Genomic DNA, 26,266 nt, shown 5'->3' with positions numbered 1-26,266 from the left:
TTAAAGCACTCTTAACTGGTAGCTTATAATTCAGATCACTCTTGAGAGACAAGAGAAGTTCCATGTTGAACAGTCAAAAAGCTCTTGCCATGTGACTCATGGTACACCCTTCATTGTAGAATCATGGAATCCCTGCAATGTAAAATGAAGCCATTTGGCCCTTGAGTCTGCACGGACCATAATCCCACCCAGGCCTTTTTCCCGTAACCCCCACATATTTACCCTGCTAAACACCTGACAGTAGGGTCAAGTTAGCATGGCCAGTCAACGTAACCTGCACATCTTTGAACTGTGGGAGGAAACTGGAGCACCCAGAGGAAACCCACGCAGACAAGAGGAATGTGCAAATTTTACGCAGGCACACAATCAATCAACAGAAAAGATTCTATTTTTCTTCAAACTATTAGTCAGCAACTATTGAAATCATGTGATTGTAAAATCATTAATTGGCATTTCAGAACCTCCTATCATTAGCAAACTTGTCATGTTATCATTAAAAGACCGATTGTCATGATCTAACCATTAATCAGCCTTTAGGGGCCTCCTATCTTTAGACAGTTGTCAATTTTTAAAGCTATTCTATTAGTTTGTCAATCTTCATTTGAGGTCCTCTATCATTATCCTTGTTACAGCAGCAGTCATATCACACATTGTTAGCATGTAAAAGTAATACTTATTTTGATGTGTATGTGCCATTTAATAGTAACACAGCTTTATTTGTTTAAGCGAGCTTACAGTTTGCATCACTCTCACACATGCCATTCTTGATGTTTCCTTAATGGTGTTTCCTTACTTTGATAGCTCTGATTAGAGCTGGGATCGTACTTTGAGGTGTTGGCTCAACCCAACAACTGGAAAGTTGGGGGACAAGCCCATCTCTGCCAGCCCTGGAAACCATGACTCCATCTTTCATTTTTCTGGCAATTGCTTGTAACTGTGGCTTCAGCTCCTCCAAGGCAGGATGTCCCACCTCCAAGAGCTGACGCCAGTTAGAGAGCCGGCAGATCTTGGGTCCCAAGTAGTGCCACGGGGAAGGGTGGCCACTGGTGTGACTGCAGCAGGACCCAGATAAACCATAATGGGGCAAACCCAAATTGTAGACGTGGGTTTGGAGCTCACTGGTGTAAATGAAGCAAGATCTGGAAAGGGGAAGGGCATCAATTGTGAGGGTAATGGAAGGCCTTCAATAATTCTGTGGGTCATAGGGTGCCTAATAAGGAGTGACATTCCCCCCTCTCCCTAAACATCACCCTCAGAGCCCACAAAAAGGTGAACAGAATGTTTTTACTGAAAAACCTCCCCAGGAGAGGCGACATGCCCATCCATCATGTAACAGTGTAATATACCAGTGTGAAAGGAAAAGGCTTTAAAACCACAACATAAGGGTTTCAATTGGTCTCAGGCCAGGCAGGCTGCCCACCACCTAACCAACTACTGGTAAACTACCAGCAGAGGTGGGAACACACACAGCACCCTTTATCATCACACGTGATTTTGTTACCTTCCCTGTTGCCACTTCCCAGCTTGCTCCAAGTAATGGGGTAAAATCCCAGCCTAGGTGTGAGTGTAAGGGTAATGGAGAACATTGGGCATAGAACTGAAGCCCTTTAGAATCTGAAATAGATTTTTCAAATACCCCTAAGTTGAATAGGATCTGGAGAAGACCACAGCAGGGAAAGAAATAGTGTGAGTTTCCTTTGCTTTTCTGATTTTTTTCCTGAGTCCCCTGGCAATTGTGGGCCTTTTTTTAAAAACCTTTTAAGACTTCAAAATAGCAACATTTCTTTTCTGAGCATTTTTAAAAAAATTTACCTCTGCTGGTTTTATTTTGAATGTCCCTACACTTTGGAAGGTTTAACGGGCACATGCTTTTTTTTTTAAGTTATGAGCTGCCAACTCTACTGCATTTTTCTCCTCTGTACAAGATACCAGGAGCATGGCTGAAAAGTTTTCCTTTCTCTTAAACTCTTCAGGCTTTAATCCTTTGTTCTTCACCCTGCAGGTGTCTCTCTTTTGCTCTGTAGTTTTTTTTTAAACTTCTGCCCAGCCACCAGATGTTATGGTATCAGCTATAAACTCCTCCTGCAGCTGCTCTCTGCATACCCTGGGACCGCTGCCTATTCTATAATGTCATTACAGTTTCTTTTTTGTAATTGTGCTCACCATCTTGTGATCTGATCAGGTTCTTTGACTCTGTGTCACTCAGGGTCTTGCAAGTTTTTTGTATTTTTGCACCTTTCTTTGTGATTTGATCAGGTTTTTTTAATCTGCATCATTCAGGAGTTTTGCAATGGATTTCCGCTCTGGTACATTCTTCAATGCCTAAGTCTGTAGCGAAGCTTCTTTAACTTTAATTTTTCTTCTTAGACGCACATCTCTGATCCAGCTTCAGCAGTTTTTGATTTTTTTTTAAATCAAAATGGGAATATCTTCTGGGTCCATTGTTTAAAATGCCATTTTTTTTATATCACAGTTGACCACCCATGTTGTGTTCCACTGCTGATCATTACACTGAGATATGGATTAATTTGATACCTCAGTGATAAGATTTTGAGATTTGTATGTTTAAACATGAACCATTTATTGTTAATTGTTAACTGTGTACAGATCCTAGTTAATATCATACACAGTGCTCCTCTTTATTCTTCAGGTTACTTCTAAATTGTTCTCTCAATCTATTACCATGTGATTTGATACATCATACATGGGCAGTGCTGTTCTCCAGTCCCACATTCATTTTTGCTCTGCCGAGCCCTAGCACAAGTAAATGACATTAAGACTGATGTATTTTAAAGAGAATTATTAGGGGAAATGGGAAGTAAACATGACTGCATATGTTATAAATCATATTGTTAAGAACATAAGAACATAAGAAATAGGAGCAGGAGTAGGCCATCTGGCCCTTCGAGCCTGCCCCGCCATTCAGTAAGATCATGGCTGATCTGTCGTGGCTCAGTTCCACTTTCCCGCCCTCTCCCCATAACCCTTAATCCCCTCTCTTATCAAAAACCCATCAACCCGCTTCTTAAAAATATTTAGCGAGGCAGCCTCCACCACTTCAACGGGCAGAGAATTCCAGAGATTCACCACCCTTTGAGTGAAGAAGTTCCTCCTCAACTCCGTTCTGAACCGCCCCCCCTTTATCTTGAGGCTGTGCCCCCTAGTCCTACTGTCTTTTTTGAGCGGGAAGAGTCTTTCCACCTCTATCCTATCCATCCCATTCATCATCTTATACGTCTCAATGAGATCTCCCCTCATTCTTCTAAACTCTAACGAGTACAAGCCTAGTTTATTCAGCCTCTCCTCATAGCTCAACCCCCTCAACTCCGGTATCAGCCTAGTAAACCTCCTCTGCAGTCCCTCCAGGGCCAAAATATCCTTGCGCAGGTGCGGCGCCCAAAACTGCACACAGTACTCCAGCTGCGGCCTCACCAATGCCCTATACAGCTGCAGCAAGACCTCCCTACTTTTATATTCAATCCCCCTCGCTATGAAGGCCAGCATCCCATTCGCCTTCCTGACCACCTGCTGCACCTGCAGGCTGGGTTTTTGCGACTCATGCACAAGGACCCCGAGGTCCCTCTGCACCGTCGCCTGCTGCAGTTTTTCGCCACGTAAGTAATAGTCCTTCCTACCATTCTTCCTACCAAAGTGGACCACCTCACACTTGCCAACATTAAATTCCATTTGCCATTTCCTGGCCCATTCACCCAGCCTATCTAGATCCTTCTGCAGACTCTCCACACCCTCCGCACAATTTGCCTTTCCCCCAATCTTGGTGTCATCAGCAAATTTCGACACCCTACACTCGGTTCCCTCCTCCAGATCATCTATATAAATGGTAAATAGCTGAGGCCCCAGCACCGACCCCTGGGGCACCCCACTAGTCACCAACTTAATAATACTTGTTCTATTCCTTTTTTTAAGAAAATGAAATCTTGTGGCATAGTTCTACTGAGCTAAACAAGTTATATAGGTTTCTTTTTAAATAATTGTCCCTAAACGTAATATTAGCCCAGATTTTGTGGGCAGTGGCGAACAAATGAGCTACTTGTTAGATTTAAACTTGCCCATGCCTTTTTGGGATTTTGCCCTTGCTTTGTGAGAATTAAAAATCCAAAAAGCACTGCATCTTCCCGAGGAGATCTGGAATAAGTGTTAATAGGGCAAACAGCTGCACATCTCTAACTAATTAGATAGGAAATTCCTTCATGTACAAGCCCAACCAGAAAATGTGAATTTGAAGAATTAATTCAAGTGGCGAATCCTCTACAGAAAAGAGAGGGGAAAGAACAATGAGATTAGGAAAGAATGATAAAAGAAACAGAAAAAGTAAAAAGTTGCATTTTTGAATCTACATAAGAACATAAGAAATAGGAGCAGGAGTAGGCCATCTAGCCCTTCGAGCCTGCCCCGCCATTCAATAAGATCATGGCTGATCTGTCGTGGCTCAGTTCCACATTCCCGCCCTCTCCCCATAACCCTTAATCCCCTCTCTTATCAAAAACCCATCAACCCGCTTCTTAAAAATATTTAGCGAGGCAGCCTCCACCACTTCAACGGGCAGAGAATTCCAGAGATTCACCACCCTTTGAGTGAAGAAGTTCCTCCTCAACTCCGTTCTAAACCGCCTCCCCTTTATCTTGAGGCTGTGCCCCCTAGTCCTACTGTGTTTTTTGAGCGGGAAGAGTCTCTCCACCTCTATCCTATCCATCCCATTCACCATCTTATACGTCTCAATGAGATCTCCCCTCATTCTTCTAAACTCTAACGAGTACAAGCCTAGTTTATTCAGCCTCTCCTCATAGCTCAACCCCCTCAACTCTGGTATCAGCCTAGTAAACCTCCTCTGCACTCCCTCCAAGGCCAAAATATCTTTGCGCAGGTGCGGTGCCCAAAACTGCACACAGTACTCCAGCTGCGGCCTCACCAATGCCCTATACAGCTGCAGCAAGACCTCCCTACTTTTATATTCAATCCCCCTCGCTATGAAGGCCAGCATCCCATTTGCCTTCCTGACCACCTGCTGCACCTGCAAGTTGGGTTTTTGCGACTCATGCACAAGGACCCCAAGGTCCCTCTGCACCGTCGCCTGCTGCAGTTTTTTGCCCCGTAAGTAATAGTCCTTCCTACCATTATTCCTACCAAAGTGGACCACCTCACACTTGCCAACATTAAATTCCATTTGCCATTTCCTGGCCCATTCGCCCAGCCTATCTAGATCCTTCTGCAGACTCTCCACACCCTCCGCACAATTTGCCTTTCCCCCAATCTTGGTGTCATCAGCAAATTTCGACACCCTACACTCGGTTCCCTCCTCCAGATCATCTATATAAATGGTAAATAGCTGAGGCCCCAGCACCGACCCCTGGGGCACCCCACTAGTCACCAACCGCCAATCCGAATAGCACCCATTGACCCCCACTCTCTGCCTCCTATTTGACAACCAATCCTCTATCCACGCTAACACCCTACCCCCAACTCCATGTCCCTCCACCTTCTGCAATAACCTCTTGTGAGGTACCTTGTCAAACGCCTTCTGAAAATCCAGAAAGACCACATCCACCGGCTCTCCTCTATCCACTGCCCTAGACACATCCTCATAGAACTCAGGTAAATTTGTCAGACACGACTTCCCTGTAATGAAACCGTGCTGCGTCTGCCCTATCAAGCAATTCCCTTCAAGATGCCTCGCAATTTCCTCCTTAATGACGGATTCTAACATTTTACCTACCACAGACGTTAAACTAACCGGCCTATAATTCCCCGCCTTTTGCCTGCCACCCTTCTTAAACAACGGCGTAACATTAGCCGTTTTCCAATCTTCCGGCACTTCCCCGGAATCCAGCGACGTCTGGAAAATAACCACCAAGGCATCCACTATCACCTCCGCCATTTCTTTCAGAACCCTCAGATGCATTCCATCCGGTCCTGGGGACTTGTCCACAATCAGCCCCTCCAGTCTGTCGAGCACCACCTCTCTAGTAACAGTAATGTCATTAAGACCCTCCAGTCCTACCACCTTTCCATCGCTAACACCCGGCAAATTATTCACGTCCTCCTCCGTGAAGACAGAAACAAAAAAGTTATTCAAGACCTTAGCCATATCCCCATCCCCTACCACTAGGTCCCCTTTCTCATCCTCTAAAGGACCAACGTTCACCCTAGCCAGCCTCTTCCTTTTTATATATTTATAAAAACTCTTGCTATCCTTTTTTATATTAAGCGCTAGCCCAGCTTCATAGTTTCTCCTACCCTCCTTTATCAACTTCTTTGTCAATCTTTGTTGACATTTAAACCTCTCCCAATCTTCTTCTCACCCACTACTCTTAGCTACTCTAAACGCCTCCGCTTTTAATTTAACACTTTCCTTCACCTCCTTCGTTATCCACGGCTTATTACCTCTCCTCCTACGGTCCTTTTTGACCATCGGAATAAATTTCTGCTGAGCGCCAAGAAAGATCTCCTTAAAGATCCTCCACTGCTCCTCAGCAGACCTACCTTCCAACGCGCTCCCCCAGTCCACATTCGCCAATTCTTCTCTCATCCTACCGTACTCCCCTCTATTCAAACAAAGGACGCGTGTCCGGGAACCCACTTTCTCCTCCTCCATCTGCAACAGAAACTCCACCATACAATGATCACTCTCTCCAAGAGGATCCTTCACTGCAAGGTCCCTAATTCTACCCGCCTCATTACATAGCACCAGATCCAAGATAGCTCGCTCGCTCCCTCGTCGGCTCCAACACACACTGTTCAAGGAAATTATCCCGGCAGCATTCCAAGAACTCCTCCTCGAGCCCACCTCGTCCAACATGGGTCGACCAATCAATATGCAGATTGAAATCCCCCATAACTACTGCCGTCCCATTCCTGCACGCCGCACTTATTTGCGCGTTAACAGCCCGCCCCACCTCCAGATCATTATTTGGGGACCTATAGAAGACACCCACCAGTGTCTTCCTCCCTTTGCTGTTCCTAATCTCCACCCACAACGATTCCACGTTCTGCTCCTTGGCTCCAATATCATCCCTTGCTACCACCTTGATACTATCCTTAATCAGCAGAGCTACGCCACCCCCTCTTTCCTCCTGCCTATCCTTCCTAAACACTTGATAGCCCTGTACATTCATCTCCCAGTCCCTGTCACCTTGTAGCCACATCTCTGTAATGGCCACCAGATCATATCCATTTGTGTCGATCTGCGCCACCAGCTCATCCACTTTATTCCGAATGCTTCGTGCATTCAGATAAAGCGCTTTCATCCCAGCCTTCACCTGGACCCTATTTGCCGTAACGCCACCAATTGGGACATCCTCTTCCCTTACCTGTACCCTATCCTTAACTTTAGACCTCGTAACGTCACCTACCCTCGCACCCTCCCCCCCCCCTCTAATTGGTTTAAAGCCCTGTCTACAGTCCTCTTTATTCGATTCGCCAGCACTCTGGTCCCAACACGGTTCAGACCAACCCCATCCCGCCCGAACAAGTCCCACCTACCCCAATACTGGTGCCAATGCCCCATAAATTCGAACCCATTCCTCCCACACCAATCCCTGAGCCACCCATTCACTTCCTTTATCCTGTCAACCCTACGCCCGTCTGCACTCGGTTCAGGCAGTAGCCCAGAGACGACCACCTTGTCGGTTAAAGAATAATTTAAATTTGTGGCTCCACACAAACAGAATTTACATTTTCAGTATCACATAAGCTGTTTGGCATTAATTAAAACCTAGCATATCATTAAAAATGCATTTAAGCTGGAATAAACAGATCCAATAACATTTTCTGGCATGCTTATTGGGTAGTTATCATGAAAGTAACCCAATTGCAATCCGTTGCATGTACTTCAATGCTAAACCTCTAGTGATGTTTCTGGAGGAGCAAAACAACTGAATCAATGCTTCCCGATTTCCACATTTAACAACACAAGCACAGTTGCTGGAAATTGCCATCCAATTTGCTCTTTAATAACAATGAACATTGGGACAGCATTATTAAAAGGTTGTCTTCTTACAATTTGGGTTTGACTTCTGCCTGAAATTGTTGATAGTCTCTTGAACCATCAATGTTGACCCTCAAAAGAATCTTATTGACTCTTACAGTTGACCTAACCAGTATTGACAGGCGTTCCAAAGAGCAGGAAGCCCGTACACAGGATAAAGCAAATACACTTGCCTCCATATTTTGGGAACATGTCAAAGACACTGATGATTACACTTGGAAGCCTAATGCCTGCAATCCCTGTCCAAACATGAGCAGCACAACAAGGTACCATTATGAAAATAAGCTTTGATATTGTAATAGAATTTGTTAATAACAGCAGCATTTTGTATCCTTATTGTAGATCTTCTAAAATGTCAAATAGTTGGTTATTCATCTTAAACATTGAATGGAATAATCCCTTTAAGAGATTCTACTTGAAAAGGCCCAGTGGATCAAAACACATTAACTGAATCAACTGCATAGGCACAAGGAGACTTGCATCTTCACGGTTTGTCTATTGCTCCAATTCTGTGAAATCCGCCATACAAAATAAATACCGTGAATCCATGTTATTGACAATGTCAGGCAATGGTCAAGAACAAAGGGATGGTGCAATTCATAACATTATGTAAAAATACACATTACAAGTATTATAATCTTCTATTTCAAAGAATGGTGGATGAAAGACCACTCATTTCATTAAATCATGTGTGTACTGTTCCAAGAATAAGTCTTAACATTTATTCATCTTATTTTAACTTTATTCCAATTCCAATTCTCTTCCCAAACCTAGTGATGCACTAAAGCAAACTTTTTTTCCATAGCTAGTAAATCCCAGAACTGGTCGCTAGTCTGTCACCAGAGGCTTATAGCTTGAGAGGCCCCACTCAACATCAAGTGTAGCCAACCAGAATCTCCTCCCACTCTTACTGCCAGCCATTTAGAGGAGTTCAGGTTAACACATTCAAACTGTTTGACCATATTTTGAATGCGCCTCACTTAGCCATTACTCGAATACTGAACTTCTGGCTCTGAGGTCACTGCACCGCAAGACCTCTGATTCTAATCATATCTCCATGTTTTGTTGGATCAGGAAATGATCCAGTTACATTTTTGGTATGTCTTGCTTGAGTTAATGTTTAATACATTATTGCATAAATCAATAATTTTAAGTTACTTTAAGCTTACAATAAGTTTAACCCTTTTTACGTTAATCACGGGCTACTCATAATAAAAAGAATACTCTCTAGCCTCCATGTGAGGGCATTCTCACTGAAACTTATAAAATACTTAAAGGGATAGACCAAGGGTAGATACAAGTATGATGATTTCCTCGGTTGGGAAGCCAGGAACCAGGGGGCACAATTTTAAAATAAAGAAACCACTTGTGATCAAGACAAAGAGAATGTTTTTAACTCAGAGTTATGAATCTTCAGGACTTTGTACTCCAGAGGGCTGTGCACGCTCAGTCACTGAGTATGTTTAAAGAGTATGTTTAAATACCAATGACATAAAGGAATATGGGAATAGAATGAGGAGGCACTGAAGTGGATGATCAAACATGAACGGTGCAGGCTCAATGAACTAAATGGTCTGCTCCTATGTTTCTGTGTACTTGCCCACTGCTTCTCTCTCATTTTGCATATGTCACTTTCTTCCATTTTTCTTTTTTGCTTTCTATTCCTTAAGTGACATCATTTTTTATATGCTTTTGGCACAATTTCTCTAACTGCCACATCTTTTTGTTTTGACTTCATTCTCCATCTATTTATGTTGTTCTCCATCTAAAATGCCCCTTACCTTTTCTCTTGTTCTCACTTAATGCCATTTGCTCTCACTTTTTCTGACTTTTTTTTGCTCATTTTCACCCTAACCTTTCTTTCTCATTGCATTCGCTATTTCTGAGATCAGGTCAGACATTTTGCTTCTATAATCAATGATTTCACATATGCCCTGAAGCTGGTAGAAACAGCACTCAGGAACACTTGCATTATAGTGACCCCAAAAAAAAAGGCACTGAGGTCATGTACGTGTGCAACAGTGGAAACTGTTGGAAGTTAAATACTATCTGAACAGTGCCAGTATATACTGGAGCAGAGGAGAAGATCTAAGCCCTTGAGTAAAGGATAACACCAAAGCAAACGCTGGCTGGGTAAAAATGAGAGCAAGACCAAGGTGGAGATCAAAGAATAAGATTTACCCTTGGTAAGCCCTCAAATGGAAAAAGGCTGTGAATTAGATGTAAGAGAATTGGAAAACTCTTCATTTCTTTTGGATGGTGTAATTGTAATTTCTAAAAAAAAAATCCACTAAATTATCTGGTTTATTAATTATTTATGGTATTATTATACAAAGTTTTTAATTCAAACTTTATCTATTGACATTGTACAATAGCCAAGAATGAATTGATTATTTCAAACTGGAGTTTTGCAACATTATGATATCTCTAAATATTTCTGCTCATTTATGTAACAAAAATGTTTCAAACTGGCAGCTCGTGTGTATTTTTGAATCTCATTTGAAAATTCTTTCAGCGCCTCTCTGACTTCCAACGAAACTATTATTAACATTAAATCGGAAACCACGGACAAGTTGGCTGGGCAGTTGAGACAGTTTTCTGTCTTGTTAAGGTAAAATGCATTTAAAAATAAATAAACTGTTGACATTGAATTGTATGTTTTTCTATAAATTTGCAGGGAGTGTCTAAAATGTGGAGTGACTGCTAATACATTGTGTTTTGTGCCAGCCGGCAGGTTTCGAATGATTTCAGAGATGTACCAACACTGGCTATCCATGGACTTGAGGCGCTCTTGATGTCTTTACTAATTGGGTTTTTATACTATAGCAAAGATGGCAAAAAGCTATCCATCCAGGACACGGTGGCACTATTATACATGATCGGAGCTCTGACCCCGTTTGCAGTTGTGTTGGATGTCATCGCCAAATGTAAGCTGTTTTTATTTTAAAAGATATATTACTTCCCAGTGCAGTTAGTGCTGAAGTACTGAACCCACAGAAAAATTTGGAGAGGACTTGTTGGACTTTAGACATCAAGAGGGAACTTTTCCCAGGCAAGGCAGGTTTGGGTGCATGTGGGGAATCAGATCCTCCAGAAGTGACTCAGGTTGGGTTCCCAAAATCATCCCAAGCTCTTCTGGATTTCACAAGGAGGACGAGCAAGGAATTCCCCTGGATCTGTCAGGTAATGCATTAAATAGACCATAAGCACTTTCCTAGCCCTCATTTTGGCTTTAACTGCCAGGTCTTCTGTCGATAACTGGACAGGGTCACAGAAGTGAGCACAGTGGGTAAGACCCACTTCTATGAAACTGACAGGGCTAGGAAGCCATTTTATCAGTAAACCTGAAGAGCTCCAACCATGACTTGAAGAGAAACTGCTGTACAAAGCATTTCTTTTCTGAGTGTGCCATCATTCCTTGACAGGTGGTTGCCAGGTTTCTGGAAGGAACTTCACTCGCTGTCAGATGCACAGGTCAGCCTTCACCACAGTACGTGGGCAGCTTCCGTGGATTAACCTCACACACATCCACTGAAACAAAAGAGGCTGCATACTGCTCCATGGTAAGAAGTCTCATAAGACAGGTTAAAGTTGAACAGGTTTATTTGGTAGCACAAGCCACAAGCTTTTGGAACGCTGCCCTTCATCAGGTGAGTGGGAGTTCTGTTCACGAACAGGGCATTTAAAGACACAAACTCAATTTACAAAATAATGGTTGGAATGCGAGTCTTTGCAACTGGAAGGAAGTGAGACACTAGCACAAAGACTGCAAGCACAGAATCAACTCTCCTGCATATCTGAGCACCAGAGGGGTTAGGCTTTCAAGCAGGTCACAGCTGATAGTTGCAGTCTCCTGGAACAAGGCCTCTTCCCTGCTGGAACAGGTGGGCATACATTTCCTCCATTACCGGTGGCTGATACAATCTCTCACAGAAGTGTCACCCCTTACGCTGCCACTCACCTTTCCCATCCTCCTGAGGTCCTGGGTCCTCTTGGTGCATGACCTTCAGGATGGAGCAACCACATTTCTGACTTTTTCAGCCACTTCCACCCACACCTGAAGGGGCAGCATTCCTCCTTGAGCTTGGGAGAGCACGCCTCACAGAAGTCCTTCAGATCCTGCAGAAAGATCCTCTAGGTAAGCAAGGGAGACCCAGGGCCAGCCCTCTGAATGCTGGTGAACCATTCTCACCCACATCGTGGTCCCTCTAGTTAGAAATTTTTCCTTTGAAAGAATATTATCCTGCCTGTCCTCCCTGAATGGAAACCCTGTGGCTCATGCAAGAGCCTCCACAAACCTCACTCCAGCTACACAGAGGTTTCCACCCACAAATGGTCCTACTTTTTGGCTAAGTAAGTTTGGAAAATTCTGCTCCATATTTTGGTGTGTCCAAACTTTCCAAAAAAGAATAGGTAAGTTAATTTAATGTTTTTCTTTTTCAATTTGAAAATTTGTAAGAATTTGTAAATTTCCCACTAAAACAATGAATCCAGTTGAGCTTTGGTTATCTTTACCTATGGCAAATAGACTAAGGGCGAAGGAGCAGTGCTCCGAAAGCTAGTGGCATTTACAACCAAATAAACCAGTTGGACTTTAACCTGGTGTTGTGAGACTTCTTACTGTGTTTAACCCAGTCCAACACCGGCATCTCCACATCACAGTTAGACTAAGGGGCAGTTCACATATCGCTCTACTTCAGCAGGAGAGAAGAAAATGCAAGAAAAAGAGTAAATTTTACACTTGTCATGAACCCAATTGATCTGTGTATCTGGGTGTTAAATTAGCAGTCTACGGAGATTGAATTGTTCCGTGGGTACTTGCCTGGCAACAATTGTGAGACCCTCTTGGAGTGTTTTGCTAGATCTCCAAATCACTTCCAAGAATCGGTGCATAGCTCTTCTTAAAGAAGTCAATTTGAGGCAGCCTGCCAGCCCAAAGTGTAAGCAAGTTAAAAGAATGAAGCACAGGAATAGGCTCTGGATTCAAGAAAAAAACTGCAGCTAACTGACTGTGTACTGTGGGCCCCTGGGACAAAGGTACTCCTTTAGAGCAGTGTTGTTCTGCTTGGCATGGCCACACTTGTGAGATAGTGTTTGAGTGTACCTGGGAATCCAGGGAGAAGGTGTTTCAGAAGGCGAGGGGGACCATTTCTTAAAGCTGCCCCACTGGGAGTAACTTTGAGAGAATTCCAAGGAGAGAGCTTCAAAATGGAGATTGGAAACCCTTGTGAGAAAGACAAAGTTTCAATGACATTTGCTGAGAAATCTATGGAATCTGTTTTGGTTGCAACTCTAATTTACTCTGCGGTGTGGTCTGTCTAACCACAATTCATCTGTTAATTCCTCACACTTTCAGAGTATAAGTTGTATGTTACAAATTGTATTATCTTTCTGAACTTGTAAGTTTTATTTTTGTTTGCTCAAAACCCATGGAATCTTGTGGCTTTATTCCAAAATCAGATATCTTGAATCTCAGCCTTTATTTACTTTAAACAATAGATGGGATTTTACGGCCTCACTTAACTTGAGTCTGGAAAATCTCACTTGGGAGGTCAACGGACCTTTCCATTGTCTGCTATAAATGTGAGTTCCCGCTGCCACTCTGCATGGGGATCAGTCAGGAATGGAAGAAGGCCAGCGACTGTGGGGGTTGGGGGGGGGGGGCTGGTGTTGGTGGAGGGTGTCTGCCACAGTGTGTGGGGGGATGATTCTCACTTCTGGGGGAGTGGGGTGCTGGAGGTCGGGGCATTCCAGGATGGGAGAGGGGTCAGGGCTGGCCCAGGAATGGCCATGATACTAATCATTAATTGGCAGCATTTCAGACAGGCTGTTTACATTTCCTCAAGAGAGGCTGAATTAGTTGTACATTGCGACTTGCATCTGTCGGTCAACATTGTGTGGAGGGTCGTGATCGGGCTGTGGGGGTGTAGGCAGGGGCAGCACTGCGATCGAACTGGCCAGCAAAGTGCAAGCTGACAGCTCGGGACTACTGTGCGTGCGCAGAGGTCCAGAATTGTCAGACTCTGGTGTGAACAGGCCCTGCCCCCCGAGCTTCAAATGAAAATCATGATTGTGACCTCTGCATTGTACAGAATATGGGAGATTCAAGTCTGAACTCCCACTGAAAAAACAATTGTGACTTACACCATTTTTCCTGCAAATTCAGCACTTAGAAATTTTGAGAAAATTGCCCCCGTAAGGTGGAAACTAGGAGCTTTCTCAAGATTGGGAAAGCAGTCTGCCCATGCACGTTCTTTAGTGGCCAATTCAGGACATTATGAAGTTCTGTCATTCATTCTTCTATCTGCAGTTAAGGCATCGCCATGAGTGACCAGCAAAGGGAGTGGAATACCTTTGTTAATAAGTGGAATTAGGCTGGGTGGCTCATTTTTTGACCAAAATGGGCCAAGAGACCTCTTTCTATTGGGTAAGCTAAGTTTTTTTTTAAACATCCGAGGCACTGTCTCTTCTGAGGTAGATGTAAAAGATTGCTTTCTACAAAATCAATGAAGAGCAAGAAAGTTCCCCTTGGTGCCCTGATCAACATTTATCCTTCACTGAACGTTACTAAAAAGCAGATGATCTGTCATTATTGTGACATGTAGCTGTGCTATTTCCTGCATTACAACAGTGATTACAATTTGAATGTCCTGAATTGGCTTAAAAATGCTTTGATCCTTCCTGGATTGTGAAAAGTGCTGTAGTGATTTTTTTTTTCTCCTTTTATTTTAAACTCCAGAATACTGGTATCCTTTCAGGTTGTTAACTTCTCTCCAACTGAACGCAATTATCTCTTCCTAGGTCATTCCGAAAGGGCAATGCTTTATCACGAATTGGAGGATGGGATGTATTCCATTACTCCTTATTTTTTTGCAAAGGTAATTTATTTTTCATGTTGTTGATGGTGTAGAAACAGAAATGCAATGAATCTCAGAGTGAAAAAACTATACATAACAATCTGTTGGGAAAGTCATGAAAAGAAAATATAAAGAAATAAAGCCATCTTCGAAAAGGGTTTGATTTATACAAGAGAATGATATACAACATACCAAATTTTTGAGTGTGCTATCAATGTTCTTTTTGTATCTCCACACTCTTGCTTTAGAGACAAGGTTGAAATAGCAGAAAGATTCACAGGCTGATTAGCAGTCTAACAGGCTATAACATGAATATCGTTTGATAAGGTTCCCCATGGTAGGCCATTGCAGAAAATGCAGATGCATGGGATTGAGGGTGATTTAGCAGTTTGGATCAGGAATTGGCTAGCTGATAGAAGACAGAGGGTGGTGGTTGATGGGAAGTATTCATCCTGGAGTTCGGTTACAAGTGGTGTACCTCAAGGATCTGTTTTGGGGCCACTGCTGTTTGTCATTTTTATAAATGACCTAGATGAGGGTGTAGAAGGATGGATTAGTAAATTTGCTGACAACACCAAAGTTGGAGGAGTTGTAGACAGTAAGGATGGATGTTACAGTTTGCAGAGGGACATAGATATGCTGCACAGCTGGGCCGAGAGGTGGCAGATGGAGTTTAATATGGAAAAGTGTGAGATGATTCACTTTGGTAAGAGTAACAGGAGTACAGAATATAGGGCTAATGGAAGGACTCTTAGTAGTGTTGATGAGCTGAGAGATCTCGGGGTACATGTGCATAGCTCCCTGAAAGTTGGCACCCAGGTTGATAAGGTTGTTAAGAAGGCGGACGGTGTGTTAGCTTTTATTGGTAGAGGGATTGAATTTCGGAGCCGTGAGGTCATGTTACAACTGTACAAAACTCTGGTGCTTCCGCACTTGGAGTATTGCGTACAGTTCTGGTCGCCGCATTATAAGAAAGATGTGGAGGCATTGGAAAGGGTGCAGAGGATGTTGCCTGGTATGGGAAGGTCTTATGAGGAAAGGCTGAGGGACTTGAGGTTATTTTCATTGGAGAGAAGAAGGTTACGAGGTGACCTGATTGAGGCATACAAGATGATCAAAGGATTGCATAGGGTGGACAGTGAGAGCCTTTTACCTCGGATGGTGATGGCTAACACAAGGGGACATAGCTTTAAATTAAGCGGTGGTAATTATAGGACGGATGTCAGAGGTAGGTTCTTTACTCAGAGGGTAGTAAGGTCATGGAATGCCCTGCCTGCAGCAGTTGTGGACGCGCCAACTTTAAGGGCGTTCAAATGGTCAGTGGATAGGCATATGGATAACATTGGAATAGTTTAGGTTAGAGGGCCATTAGATTGGTTCCACTGGTCGGCGCAACATCGAGGGCCGAAGGGTCTGTACTGCGCTGTTATGTTCTATGTAACTCTGTTTATAGCTAATCTTAACTCTTTATGGGGCAAGGGATTTTTGATTCACACCAGAGGAGAGAGGGGCGCCCCCACCCATAGGGTCTGAGTATTCCACTGGCCATCAACCCAGAATTCAAAGCTAGAGCTTTGATCTGTAATCACTGGAACTGTCTGGAGCAAGGTTCATTTCTGGCACCTTCTGAGTCAAAGATGGGAATGTTACCACTGAGCCGAAAACTCGCTCAAATATTCTAGTAACATAGAAACTAGAAGCAGGAGTATGCAATTTGGCCCTTCAAGCCTGCTGCATCGTTCATTTTGATCATGGCTGATCGTATTTAATATCCCCTCCCACCCATATCCCTTGATCCCTTTAGCCCCAAGAGCATTTGACGGGTAATTCAAGCTGACACTGCACTGTAGTACTGAGGGAGTGCTGCAGTGGCAGCAGTGCTGTTTCAGGTAAGATGTTGAATGTCTGTCCCTCGATTTTATGTAAAAGATTCTGTAACTCAATTTGAAAAATAAAGCAAGGAAATTCTGCCAGTTCTGCCCAACATTTGTAAACAGATGATGTGGTCATTTATTCCAGTGGGGTTTGTAGGATCTTGTTGTATGCAAACTGGATGTTGTGTTTCTTACATTACAGCAGTAACTACTCTTCAAAAGTACATAATTGGCTGTAAAACACTTTGGAATATCCTGGGATTGTTCTTTCCTGTGGTCTCATTGAATGAGAGAGATAACACCCCTTTTCACAGCTCCCTTCCATTGCATCACCTCTGTGGTAGTAGCCAACAAACTGGGTGCTGGCTGCTCCATTACCTTTCTGCAGATTCTTAATTATACCTTAGGTTTGCTTTCCCTTAATTATGCCTTTCTTTTAGTCCCTTGATTGTCAGCCTACACAATGGCTGATAATGGATTGAGATGCTCTCACAATTTCCAGAGACCCAACTCTAATGTTCCCCATTAAGTTGACTGAGCTGCAGTTTTGTGTTTGCCCACTAGAGGTGCACTGTTCACACATCTGGGTCTGTGGAGGACCTCACGCCAATCAATTGGCAGTGAAAAGTTAGGCTCTAAAAACAATTATACTTTTCCGTTTGTCTAAAATCCACCAGTAACTACTCAGATGTAGACAATATAGTGGTGGCATGGTGGCACAGTGGTTGGCACTGCTGCCTCACAGCGCCAGGGTCCCGGATTCGATACCCAGCTTAGGTCTGTGTGTGTGTCTGTGTGGAGTTTGCATGTTCTCCCCATATCTGTGTGGGTTTCCGCTGGGTGTTCTGGTTTCATCCCACAGTCTGAAAGGTGGATTGGCCATGCTAAGTTCTTCCTCAGTGTACCCAGCAGGCTCTGGGAGTGTGGTGACTTGGGGATTTTCATGGTAACTTCATGCTGTGTTAATGTAAATCTGCTTGTGATACTAATAAACAAATTGGATTGTGCTATAACAGAGAGCATTTTGAAAGTGGTGTAGAATTTCAGTTAGACCATCTCTCCAATGTTTCCATTAATCTTCTGCGAAAGTTACAGGGCACAAAACCACATTGTTCACGGCAGTATTTAATTGGTAACCATAACCAAGTTGCCATGGATCAGAAACTGTGTTACATCAGGATGTCATAATGTGATGGGCAATATTCACTATATTAACTTTAACTTTAATCTCAATTTGTTAATAACTAGTTGATATTTTCTTTCTACCCACAGCTTTTGGGGGAACTCCCAGAACACTGTGCTTTTGTAATCATCTATGGTGTACCAATCTACTGGATAGCAGCTCTCAAGCCTGCGGCTAGTCCTTTCCTCCTGAACTTTCTGCTGGTGTGGCTTGTGGTTTATTGCAGCAGAGTAATGGCTTTATGGGTCTCGGCATTGCTACCAACACTGCAGTTATCTTCTTTAATAGGAAACGTCTTTTTTACAATGTTCTACTTAACAGGAGGCTTTGTTATTAGCCTAAAAAATATGTGGACAGGTAAGCATGTTGCAGTGCAGTACAGAATACTCTGCAAGTAATTTCTTATGTGTGTAGTTTTATAACTCATAATATGAACACAATTCCTTACATGCTGCACCTCTCAATTTTTTTTCCATAAGATGCCTTCTGCCCTTCACTAAATCAACTCCAGCATGTCGATCTATTACACATCATTCACTTAATTTAAAACTCATTAATTTGGTTTAAAAGTGTAGCCTATTTCAATGTCTCTCATTCTGAAATAAGTCCAATACCGTAACAAATGTTGCAGTAGGAGGCTACAGGGATGAGAATTCTCATGTCTGTGTTCAAATCCCTCCATGGCCTCACTCCTCTAATTCCTTTGTTTCTCAAGCCCTACAATCCTTCAAGTACTTTGTTGCTCCAGTTGTCTATGCTCCACTCCCTTCACCTCATCACTTAACCTATTTAGGGCCTAAGCTCTAAAATCTCCTCCCTGAATCCTTCTGCCTCGCCACCTCCTTCTCCTCCTTTAAGATCCTCTTTAAAACCTATCACTTTGACCAAGCTTTTAGTCAAACCTCCCAACATCTCCCTTAGTGCCAATAATTGCAACTTGAGGTTTTTCTTATATTAAAGATGCTATCTACGTAAGCCCAGACCTTCTGGTACTTGGATTGTCAGAAACAGGATGTATGTGGGGACCACATGGAATTCCTGACAGGTGAACCTCCATGGGAATTTCCCAGAAAGTTTGAACTTACGATGGGTGATTCTTCTGCTTCCCTAGGATTCTCAGTGAATATCTCTAACTGTGAGTTAGAGTCGAAAACTGTGTACAGTTCTGTGCAACATAACTGAATGGTTACCAGGAAATTTCAGACCTAAAATCCTAGTCTAACCCCTGGGTAACTAAAACTTGATCCCCCAATCACTCTGGCTCTATGACTACCCTCTGCCCCAACCAAACTTGACTGCTCCCCTCTTCCCCACCACCGCACTTCCCCTCTTCCCCACCACCACACCTTCCTCTCCTCTCTCCTCTCCCTCCCTCCCTCCCTCCCTCACTCACTCACACCTCGGCTGTCAAGTTACTCCTTTTTCATCCCCAACCAACCTGACTTGTCTACTCATCAACACACCCACCATACCATCCTACCCACCTGCCACAGTACCCAGTTGTCACTCCACCCACCTCATACCCTGCTGATCTGCCACTTCTCCCACCTACCATCTCGCCCTGCCTACTCACCTTACCCAGTCTACCACCATACTCCTTTCCACTCATCCATACACTCATTTACCCATCACTAAGATTCATACTAGACCTTTAAACTTAACATAGGACAACTATTGCAATATAAAGAGGGTGTGTCATGTCTTGCCCCTGATGCTAAAGTGCTGCAATGAAGCTCCCAGATGGATGCTGCACTCAGTATTTCTGGAACAGCCAGGCTCAGAAGACCTGGTGAGAATTCAGGGGAGCAGTGTCTAGTGGTGAAAAGATTCAAGCAGTGTGGCAGTTGACAGATTGCAAGTTGCTGCTGATGTTCAGTGTTTGCATGAAAGATACTTACTAATAGTAATTTGTAAAAGTAAAGCAAGCTTAACATATATATTTAATCATTTGTTCCTTCATAGTCCATTGCAACTTATTCCTACATTTTATGTTGCAAAAGGACATCAGAAATTGTTGATCATTCAATTATCCTAAATACTGAACGCCTTATGGCCAGATATTTTATATTCTTCATACAGGTGCCTATTATGAATTTAAATAAGATTTAACAAAAAGATAAATAAAAAGTGCTTCAGCGGTGATTAGAAATGTACTTTTAAGAACAGGAAATTGCAGATTGATCAGTATCTCAGAGAATGGCAGGTCTGTTTTAGGTGAGATCATTCATCACAACTTATCTTTTTGTTCCAGTACTGAACAGTAAATAGTCAATTTTCCAATTTTATTTAAAAATTCCAGTTTTTCTGTTTAGATCTATTTTTCTATGCATATGCCTAGATTACTTCATTTTATTAAGGTTGATGTTTAAGAAGTTTTTTATTTAGTGCTCTTAAGGATAGGGTATTGGAACAATTTTTACATTAGTGTTTAGGATGATAAAGATAATGCAAAATCACATTTGGTTCAGCATAATACTAAAGCTATATATTCCCCGAGTCTAAATCTTGAAAATGATTGAACCCTTTTCTCTGGTGATGGCTTCACATTGTACCAAGTGGCTTTTCTCATTTTCCACAATTTTGACAGATTCTGCAAGATGACACTTGTGGAGATAAAATTCATTTTTATGCTGTGGATTTTTCTTTGCCAAAGAGAGAATACTTCAATCAAGACTTCACCTACAATATAAATGCTTAATCCCAGGAATTGACTGCATATTACTACTTGATAAGCTTGCCACAATTATGTTACAATTGTCAGTCTTTCAATCAGGATGTCATCAGATATCAGCTACATAAAGAGTGTTCTACCAATTGATATTCAGTATGATTTCACAGGTTCCTGCTGGCAAAGGCCAGAGAAGTGAGTGAAAACTCAATTATGCTGTCTTCACCTATGGCATGCATTCTAAGCAATGAAAGTGACTACAAGACAGTACAATACAATCCAAGCCTCTGAAAACCTTGATGTGATTACTGATGGTAGTCACTCCCAAGTGGCGCCAGGTCAGATTTATATACACATGTTCCATATCAGAGATTGTGCCGGAGGGTGGACAGACAGCTAATGTTGTCCCTGTGTATGAAAAGGGAAAATGAACAAAACCTCAGAATTATAAACCAACCTGTCAGCTAAACATCTGTGATAGGAAGGATTCATAGAAATCCTGCAGTGCAGAAGGAGGCCATTCAGCCCATCGAGTCTGCACTGATCATAAACTCACCCAGGCCCTACCCTCATCCCTACATATTTACCCACTAATCCCTCTAACCTACACATCTCAACTCTAACGGGCAATTTTTAGCATAGCCAATCAACCTAACCCACACATCTTTGGACTGTGGGAGGAAACCCATGCAGACACAAGGAGAATGTGCAAACTCAACACAGACAGTGACCCAAGCTGGGAATCAAACCCAGGTTCCTAGAGCTGTGAAGCAGCAGTGCTAACCATTGTGCTACCATGCCACCCTAATAGATTCTAGAATCTATTATAAAACAAGTGAAGCAGGAGTGCCTAAAGAGGGAAAATACAATGAAACGTAACTTAGTCTTTTTCTAATCTAAGTTATGCTTAACTAACCTGATAGAATAATTTGAAGAAGTAACAGAAAGAATAGAGAAGGATAATACAATAAGTGTCAGACATGTAGATTTTCAAAAGGCCTCTCATAAGGTTGTTCATGACAAAGTTTAGGGCATGTTGAATCGGGGAAGAATAGCTGAATGGAAAGCAAATTGGCTAAAAAATAGCAGAGAAGATGCAAACTCCATACAATCACCCAACGCTGGAATTGAACCCAGGTTCCTGGCATTATAAGGCAGCAGTGCTAACCACTGTGCCACCATTTCTTACCACTGCTTAATGCACAATGGGTTCAGTGTGGGGAACATTTAGGGGTGGCACAGTGGTTAGCACTGCTGCCTCACAGCACCAGGGACCCGGGTTTGACTCCAGCTTTGGGTGACTTTGTGGAGTTCACACATTCCCCTCATATCTGTGCAGATTTCTTCCGGCTGCTCCAGTTTCGTCCCACACTCCAATGATGTGTGGGTTAGGTGGATTGACCGTGCTAAATTGCCCTTAGTGACCTTAGTGTAGGTTAGGGGGTTTAGCAAGGTAAATGCATGGGGTTACAAGGATACGGTGGGGCTGGTTAAGATGCTGTGTCAGAGAAACAATGCAGACTCGATGGGCCAAATGGCCTCCGTCTGCACTGTAGGGATCCTATGGTAGATAAATAATCTTTTTGATAATGAAAATTTTGAACCACAGGGGTTTTTTTGTATGAGATCTTTCACTTTCTCTTGGCCATGAAGTAACTTCTCTGCTGAGTGAAGCTGCTGGTTCTCCACCATTCTGTCTCCTATAAGACAGTGTCAGGGCTCTAGCAAGACTTCCGCCAGCCTTTGACAATCATGCTCTGCAGGCAGCTCCCACTTTCTTGATGCCAATAATTGGGCACCAAGCTCAACTCTGGCCCAATTAGGGCATTTATGTTAGTGCCAGAAATTATCCAGGCATTGGTTTCCTAACCTAGGCATGTATCTTTATTCAGAGGCTGGTTAGAATATGGAACTCGCTACCATGGGAAATGGTTTGGGTAGGTATGTTCAGAAGGAAATTGAATACATCTGAGAAAAATCAGTGGAAAGATGTGAGGTAGATGGAATGGGAGGAGATTTATTTGGAGTGTGAACACCAGCATTGACTATTATACAAACTCCACACAGTCACCCAAGGCTGGAATTAAATCCAGGTCTCTGGCATCGTGAGGCAGCAATGCTAATCACTGTGCCACCGTGATGCTTGTTTAATGCACAGCTGTAGGTTCAGTGTGGCAAACAATTAGGTGTGGCACAGTGGAATGAATCAGATTGTTTTTGAGATAGCATAAGTCAGAAATATTACCCTGGCCCATTTTGCTGTTAGGTGCCTTTTACTGAACTGGATTTGAGTCTGAACTTCCACAAGTTCAAGGATGGTTCATGCGGAATAACCAACACGCACATTCTGTCTATTTTTCTTAAACAAAAAAGGCCGTGTTGCAGCTTTTTAAAATCTCAGTTTGTCTTGAACAGGCGGAAGGGTGACTATGGAAGGGAAAAAGAAAAAAAACTTGGTTTAGAAAATTAACTCTTATGTTTATTTGTTTAATCACAGTGGCTTCCTGGATTTCCAAAATATCCTTCCTCCGATGGGGTTTTGAAGGCCTGATACAGGTTCAATTCACAGGACATCCTTACTCTGTTATGATAGGGAATATTACCATTCCGGTCAAGGGCACAGATGTAAGTAAGAGCAATGCTGAGACAAGCAAAATTATTGCTAATTACAATGAGGAATGTAATACTCGAAGTTTCTTAACAGTTGCATTTCATCAGGACTTGTGGCAAAGAGCATTGCATGCAAAGGAGCTGGTGACATCATGATATTGTTGCTGGACTAGTAATCCAGAGATCCAGGGTAACACTCTGGGGGCCTGGGGTCAAATTCAACCATAACAGATGGTGAAATTTTAATTTGGTTAAAAATCTGGAATTAAAAGTCTAGTAATGACTGATTAGCAGTCAGAAAATAAAGGGTTGCAATAAATGGATCTTTTTCCAATTGGCAGGCAGTGATTCATGGGGTACTCCAGGGACCCCATGTTCATTTTATATATTATTGATTTGGATGAGGGAACTAAATTTTTTTGGTCCAAATTTGCAGATGATAGATACGAAGTTGGGTGAGTGGTGAGGAGGTTGCAGAGATACCTCAGCATTGTATGGACAGGCTGAGCGAGTAGGCATATGCATGACAGATGCTGCATAATGTGGATAAATGTGAGGTTAGTCACTTTGGTAGCAAAAATAGGAAGGCAGATTATTATTTGAATGGGTGTAAATTGAGGGAGGTGGATACTCAGTGAGACCTTGGTGTTCTCGTGCATCAGTGGCTGGAAATAATTGAGCAGGTACACCAGGCAGTAAAGACAAATGGTATGTTGATCTTTATAGTGAGAGGATTTGAATATAGGAATAGGGATGTTTCACTGCAATTGTATAGGGTGTTGGTGAGGCCACACCTGAGTATTGTGTACGGTTTTGATGTCCTTATCTAATGAAGGATGCTCTTGCTATAGAGGGGGTGTAGTGAAGGTTTACTAGGCTGATCCCTGGGATGGCAGGTCTGTCAAATGGCTTCCCCCTGCTTCTATTTTCTATGTATGATCATGAAACAATTGTCGTGAAAACCCGATCTGATTCATTAATGTCCTTTTGGGCAAGAAAATTGTCGACTCTACCTGGTCTGGCCTGCATGTGACTCCAAATCCATAGCAATGTGGTTGACTCTTAACTGCCCTTAGGATTGGACAATAAATCCAATAAATGGCCCGGCCAGCAATGCCCACAGTCCAAGAACAAATATATTAAAAAAAAAGGAACATTGTGACAGGCCTGGACAGTTGGGAATAGAAAACAATGAATAAAGCTAGAAGGAACTATCCTATACTGAAATATCTGGTGAGTAGTTCACAGGGATCGGAACTATAGCTGCTCTTATTTTCATAACTCATTTGGACATCACAGTTGAGGAAGCAGTATCAATTTTTTGATAACACCAAATTGGGGAGGGTATGGCATATTATAATGAGGATTGTGAAAGACTGCAGGAGGAGATAGAAGATTGGATGATAGTTGCAAATCACTGAAGAAAACATGAACTAATATACTTTGAAATTAAGAGTAATAAAAAGAAATATACCAAGATTTTAAAGGGAGCACAGGAGAGCTGTAAAACTCTGTAATTGTTGGAGGAAAGGAAGGCTGAGGAAGGTGTTTTTAACATGCAGACACTAAGTAGTCATAATGCTCTCCAGTGCCATCCTGCCATCAAATAATTCAACCCAAGTCAAACATTGAACCTGGGACCTTCTGGTCTCTGCAGCTCTATATAAGGTTGTTGTGCTGACGTCGATGAAATGGGGAGGCTGAATGGAATGTGGATGACGTTACTCACTGGTTTTTACTCCATGTTAACAAATTCAAGCGCATTATGTCCTTTTGTTGTTCACCCTAGCTGTCTTGACCATAGATTTTATACTTTATAAAATGCCACATTGTTCCTCTCCATGTTTTTAAAAGTTAGCGCATACTTTTAGTGAAGCTTTACTCTTAAAACTTCTTTTACATTGCTTCTCATTGACTGTTGCTGCTGGGTGAACACAGATTCTGAAAAGATGAGAGAGAAAGAGCAATCTAAAGAGGATTTTGTGTCTGCATGTCAAAGAAGGACAGATTAACCGAATTAAAGGTGATACATTATAGCAAATAGTTGTAATCTCAACCTTAATTAACTGTATTGTACAGTTAAACCAAATGAATACAGAAGTACCTAAGATAGTAATCTATCTAACAAATGGGAATGATATTTGTGTGGTTCTGTGTTGTATAAATGGGATCACAATACACTAGATGTAAAATGCAAACTTGACTGAATGACAGCTAACAATTTTTATCTCCCGTCTTATCTGATTTTCTAGATAATTAAATCAATGGATATGGACTCGGAACCGCTGTACGTGTGTTACCTCATCTTGATAGCCATATGTGTTGGATTCCTGATTCTCTACTATGTGTCATTGAAGTTTATCAAACAGAAATCAAATCAGGATTGGTAAAGATACAATTACCAGAGTTATTTCAGACTGAATGCCATTTCAAATAACTCCAAGACTTTGAGTTTCCTTCACCTGGAGAGTTGAAGGTGAAATACATCAGATATCTGGCAGTGTTGTGATGGTTTTTTTTATATTATCAGCAATAGTGCAATAACAAACTGATGATCAGCTGAAATAAGTTTTCAGATTGAAACTTTTAAGTATCACAAACTAGAAAATGTTTCCAATGAACTGTTTCTTCCCATTATATGGCTTGAAGGAGCTGACGCATGTCATATCTTGTTAGGAAATAGAGATAATTTAAGTAATCTATATTTATACTGTGAGTTAGAAATAAGGTTTGGTTTTAAAATTAAGCTTACCTTGTGTTTTAGTTATGTGCTAAGAGAGTGTTAAAACTTCAGTTTAGTTTCATGTTAAATAAATGTGCTTACAAGTCTAGCTTAGTTTCAATTTAAACTTTGCGGTTTTATGACTTTAAAAGAAACTGTGTTGTTGCTTAGCAATTAGAGACTCGCACTGAAAAGTAGAAGCAGTTAGTTAGTCTGGAATGTTTAGGATCAATTCAGAAACTTCAAACCATGAAATTAGCGTATTTTTTTTTGTTTTGGCATTAGTGAGAGGTAACCAGGAAACAAGAAGTTTTCACAGAAGCTGTCAGTACAGACAGGACAATAAA

General features: G+C 42.2%; 1 protein-coding gene across 1 annotated transcript in view; it reads left to right on the top strand.

Annotated features, from left to right (window-relative positions):
- Positions 1-25,587, top strand: part of abcg8 (ATP-binding cassette, sub-family G (WHITE), member 8) — a 43,826-nt gene extending 18,239 nt beyond the window's left edge. The window contains exons 7-13 of the mRNA XM_080199662.1: positions 8,106-8,271; positions 10,521-10,616; positions 10,733-10,932; positions 14,807-14,883; positions 18,009-18,276; positions 23,085-23,212; positions 25,450-25,587. Of these exons, the coding sequence (XP_080055788.1) occupies positions 8,106-8,271; positions 10,521-10,616; positions 10,733-10,932; positions 14,807-14,883; positions 18,009-18,276; positions 23,085-23,212; positions 25,450-25,587 (1,073 nt within the window). The remainder of the gene's footprint in view (positions 1-8,105; positions 8,272-10,520; positions 10,617-10,732; positions 10,933-14,806; positions 14,884-18,008; positions 18,277-23,084; positions 23,213-25,449) is intronic.
- The last annotated feature ends 679 nt before the right edge of the window (positions 25,588-26,266 follow it).

Source organism: Carcharhinus amblyrhynchos, chromosome 12 (assembly GCF_965287045.1).
Source record: "Carcharhinus amblyrhynchos chromosome 12, sCarAmb.v2.hapA, whole genome shotgun sequence".
NCBI lineage: Eukaryota > Metazoa > Chordata > Chondrichthyes > Carcharhiniformes > Carcharhinidae > Carcharhinus > Carcharhinus amblyrhynchos.
The sequence above is the reverse complement of the archived record's forward strand: the minus strand, read 5'-3'. Positions and strand labels throughout refer to the sequence as shown.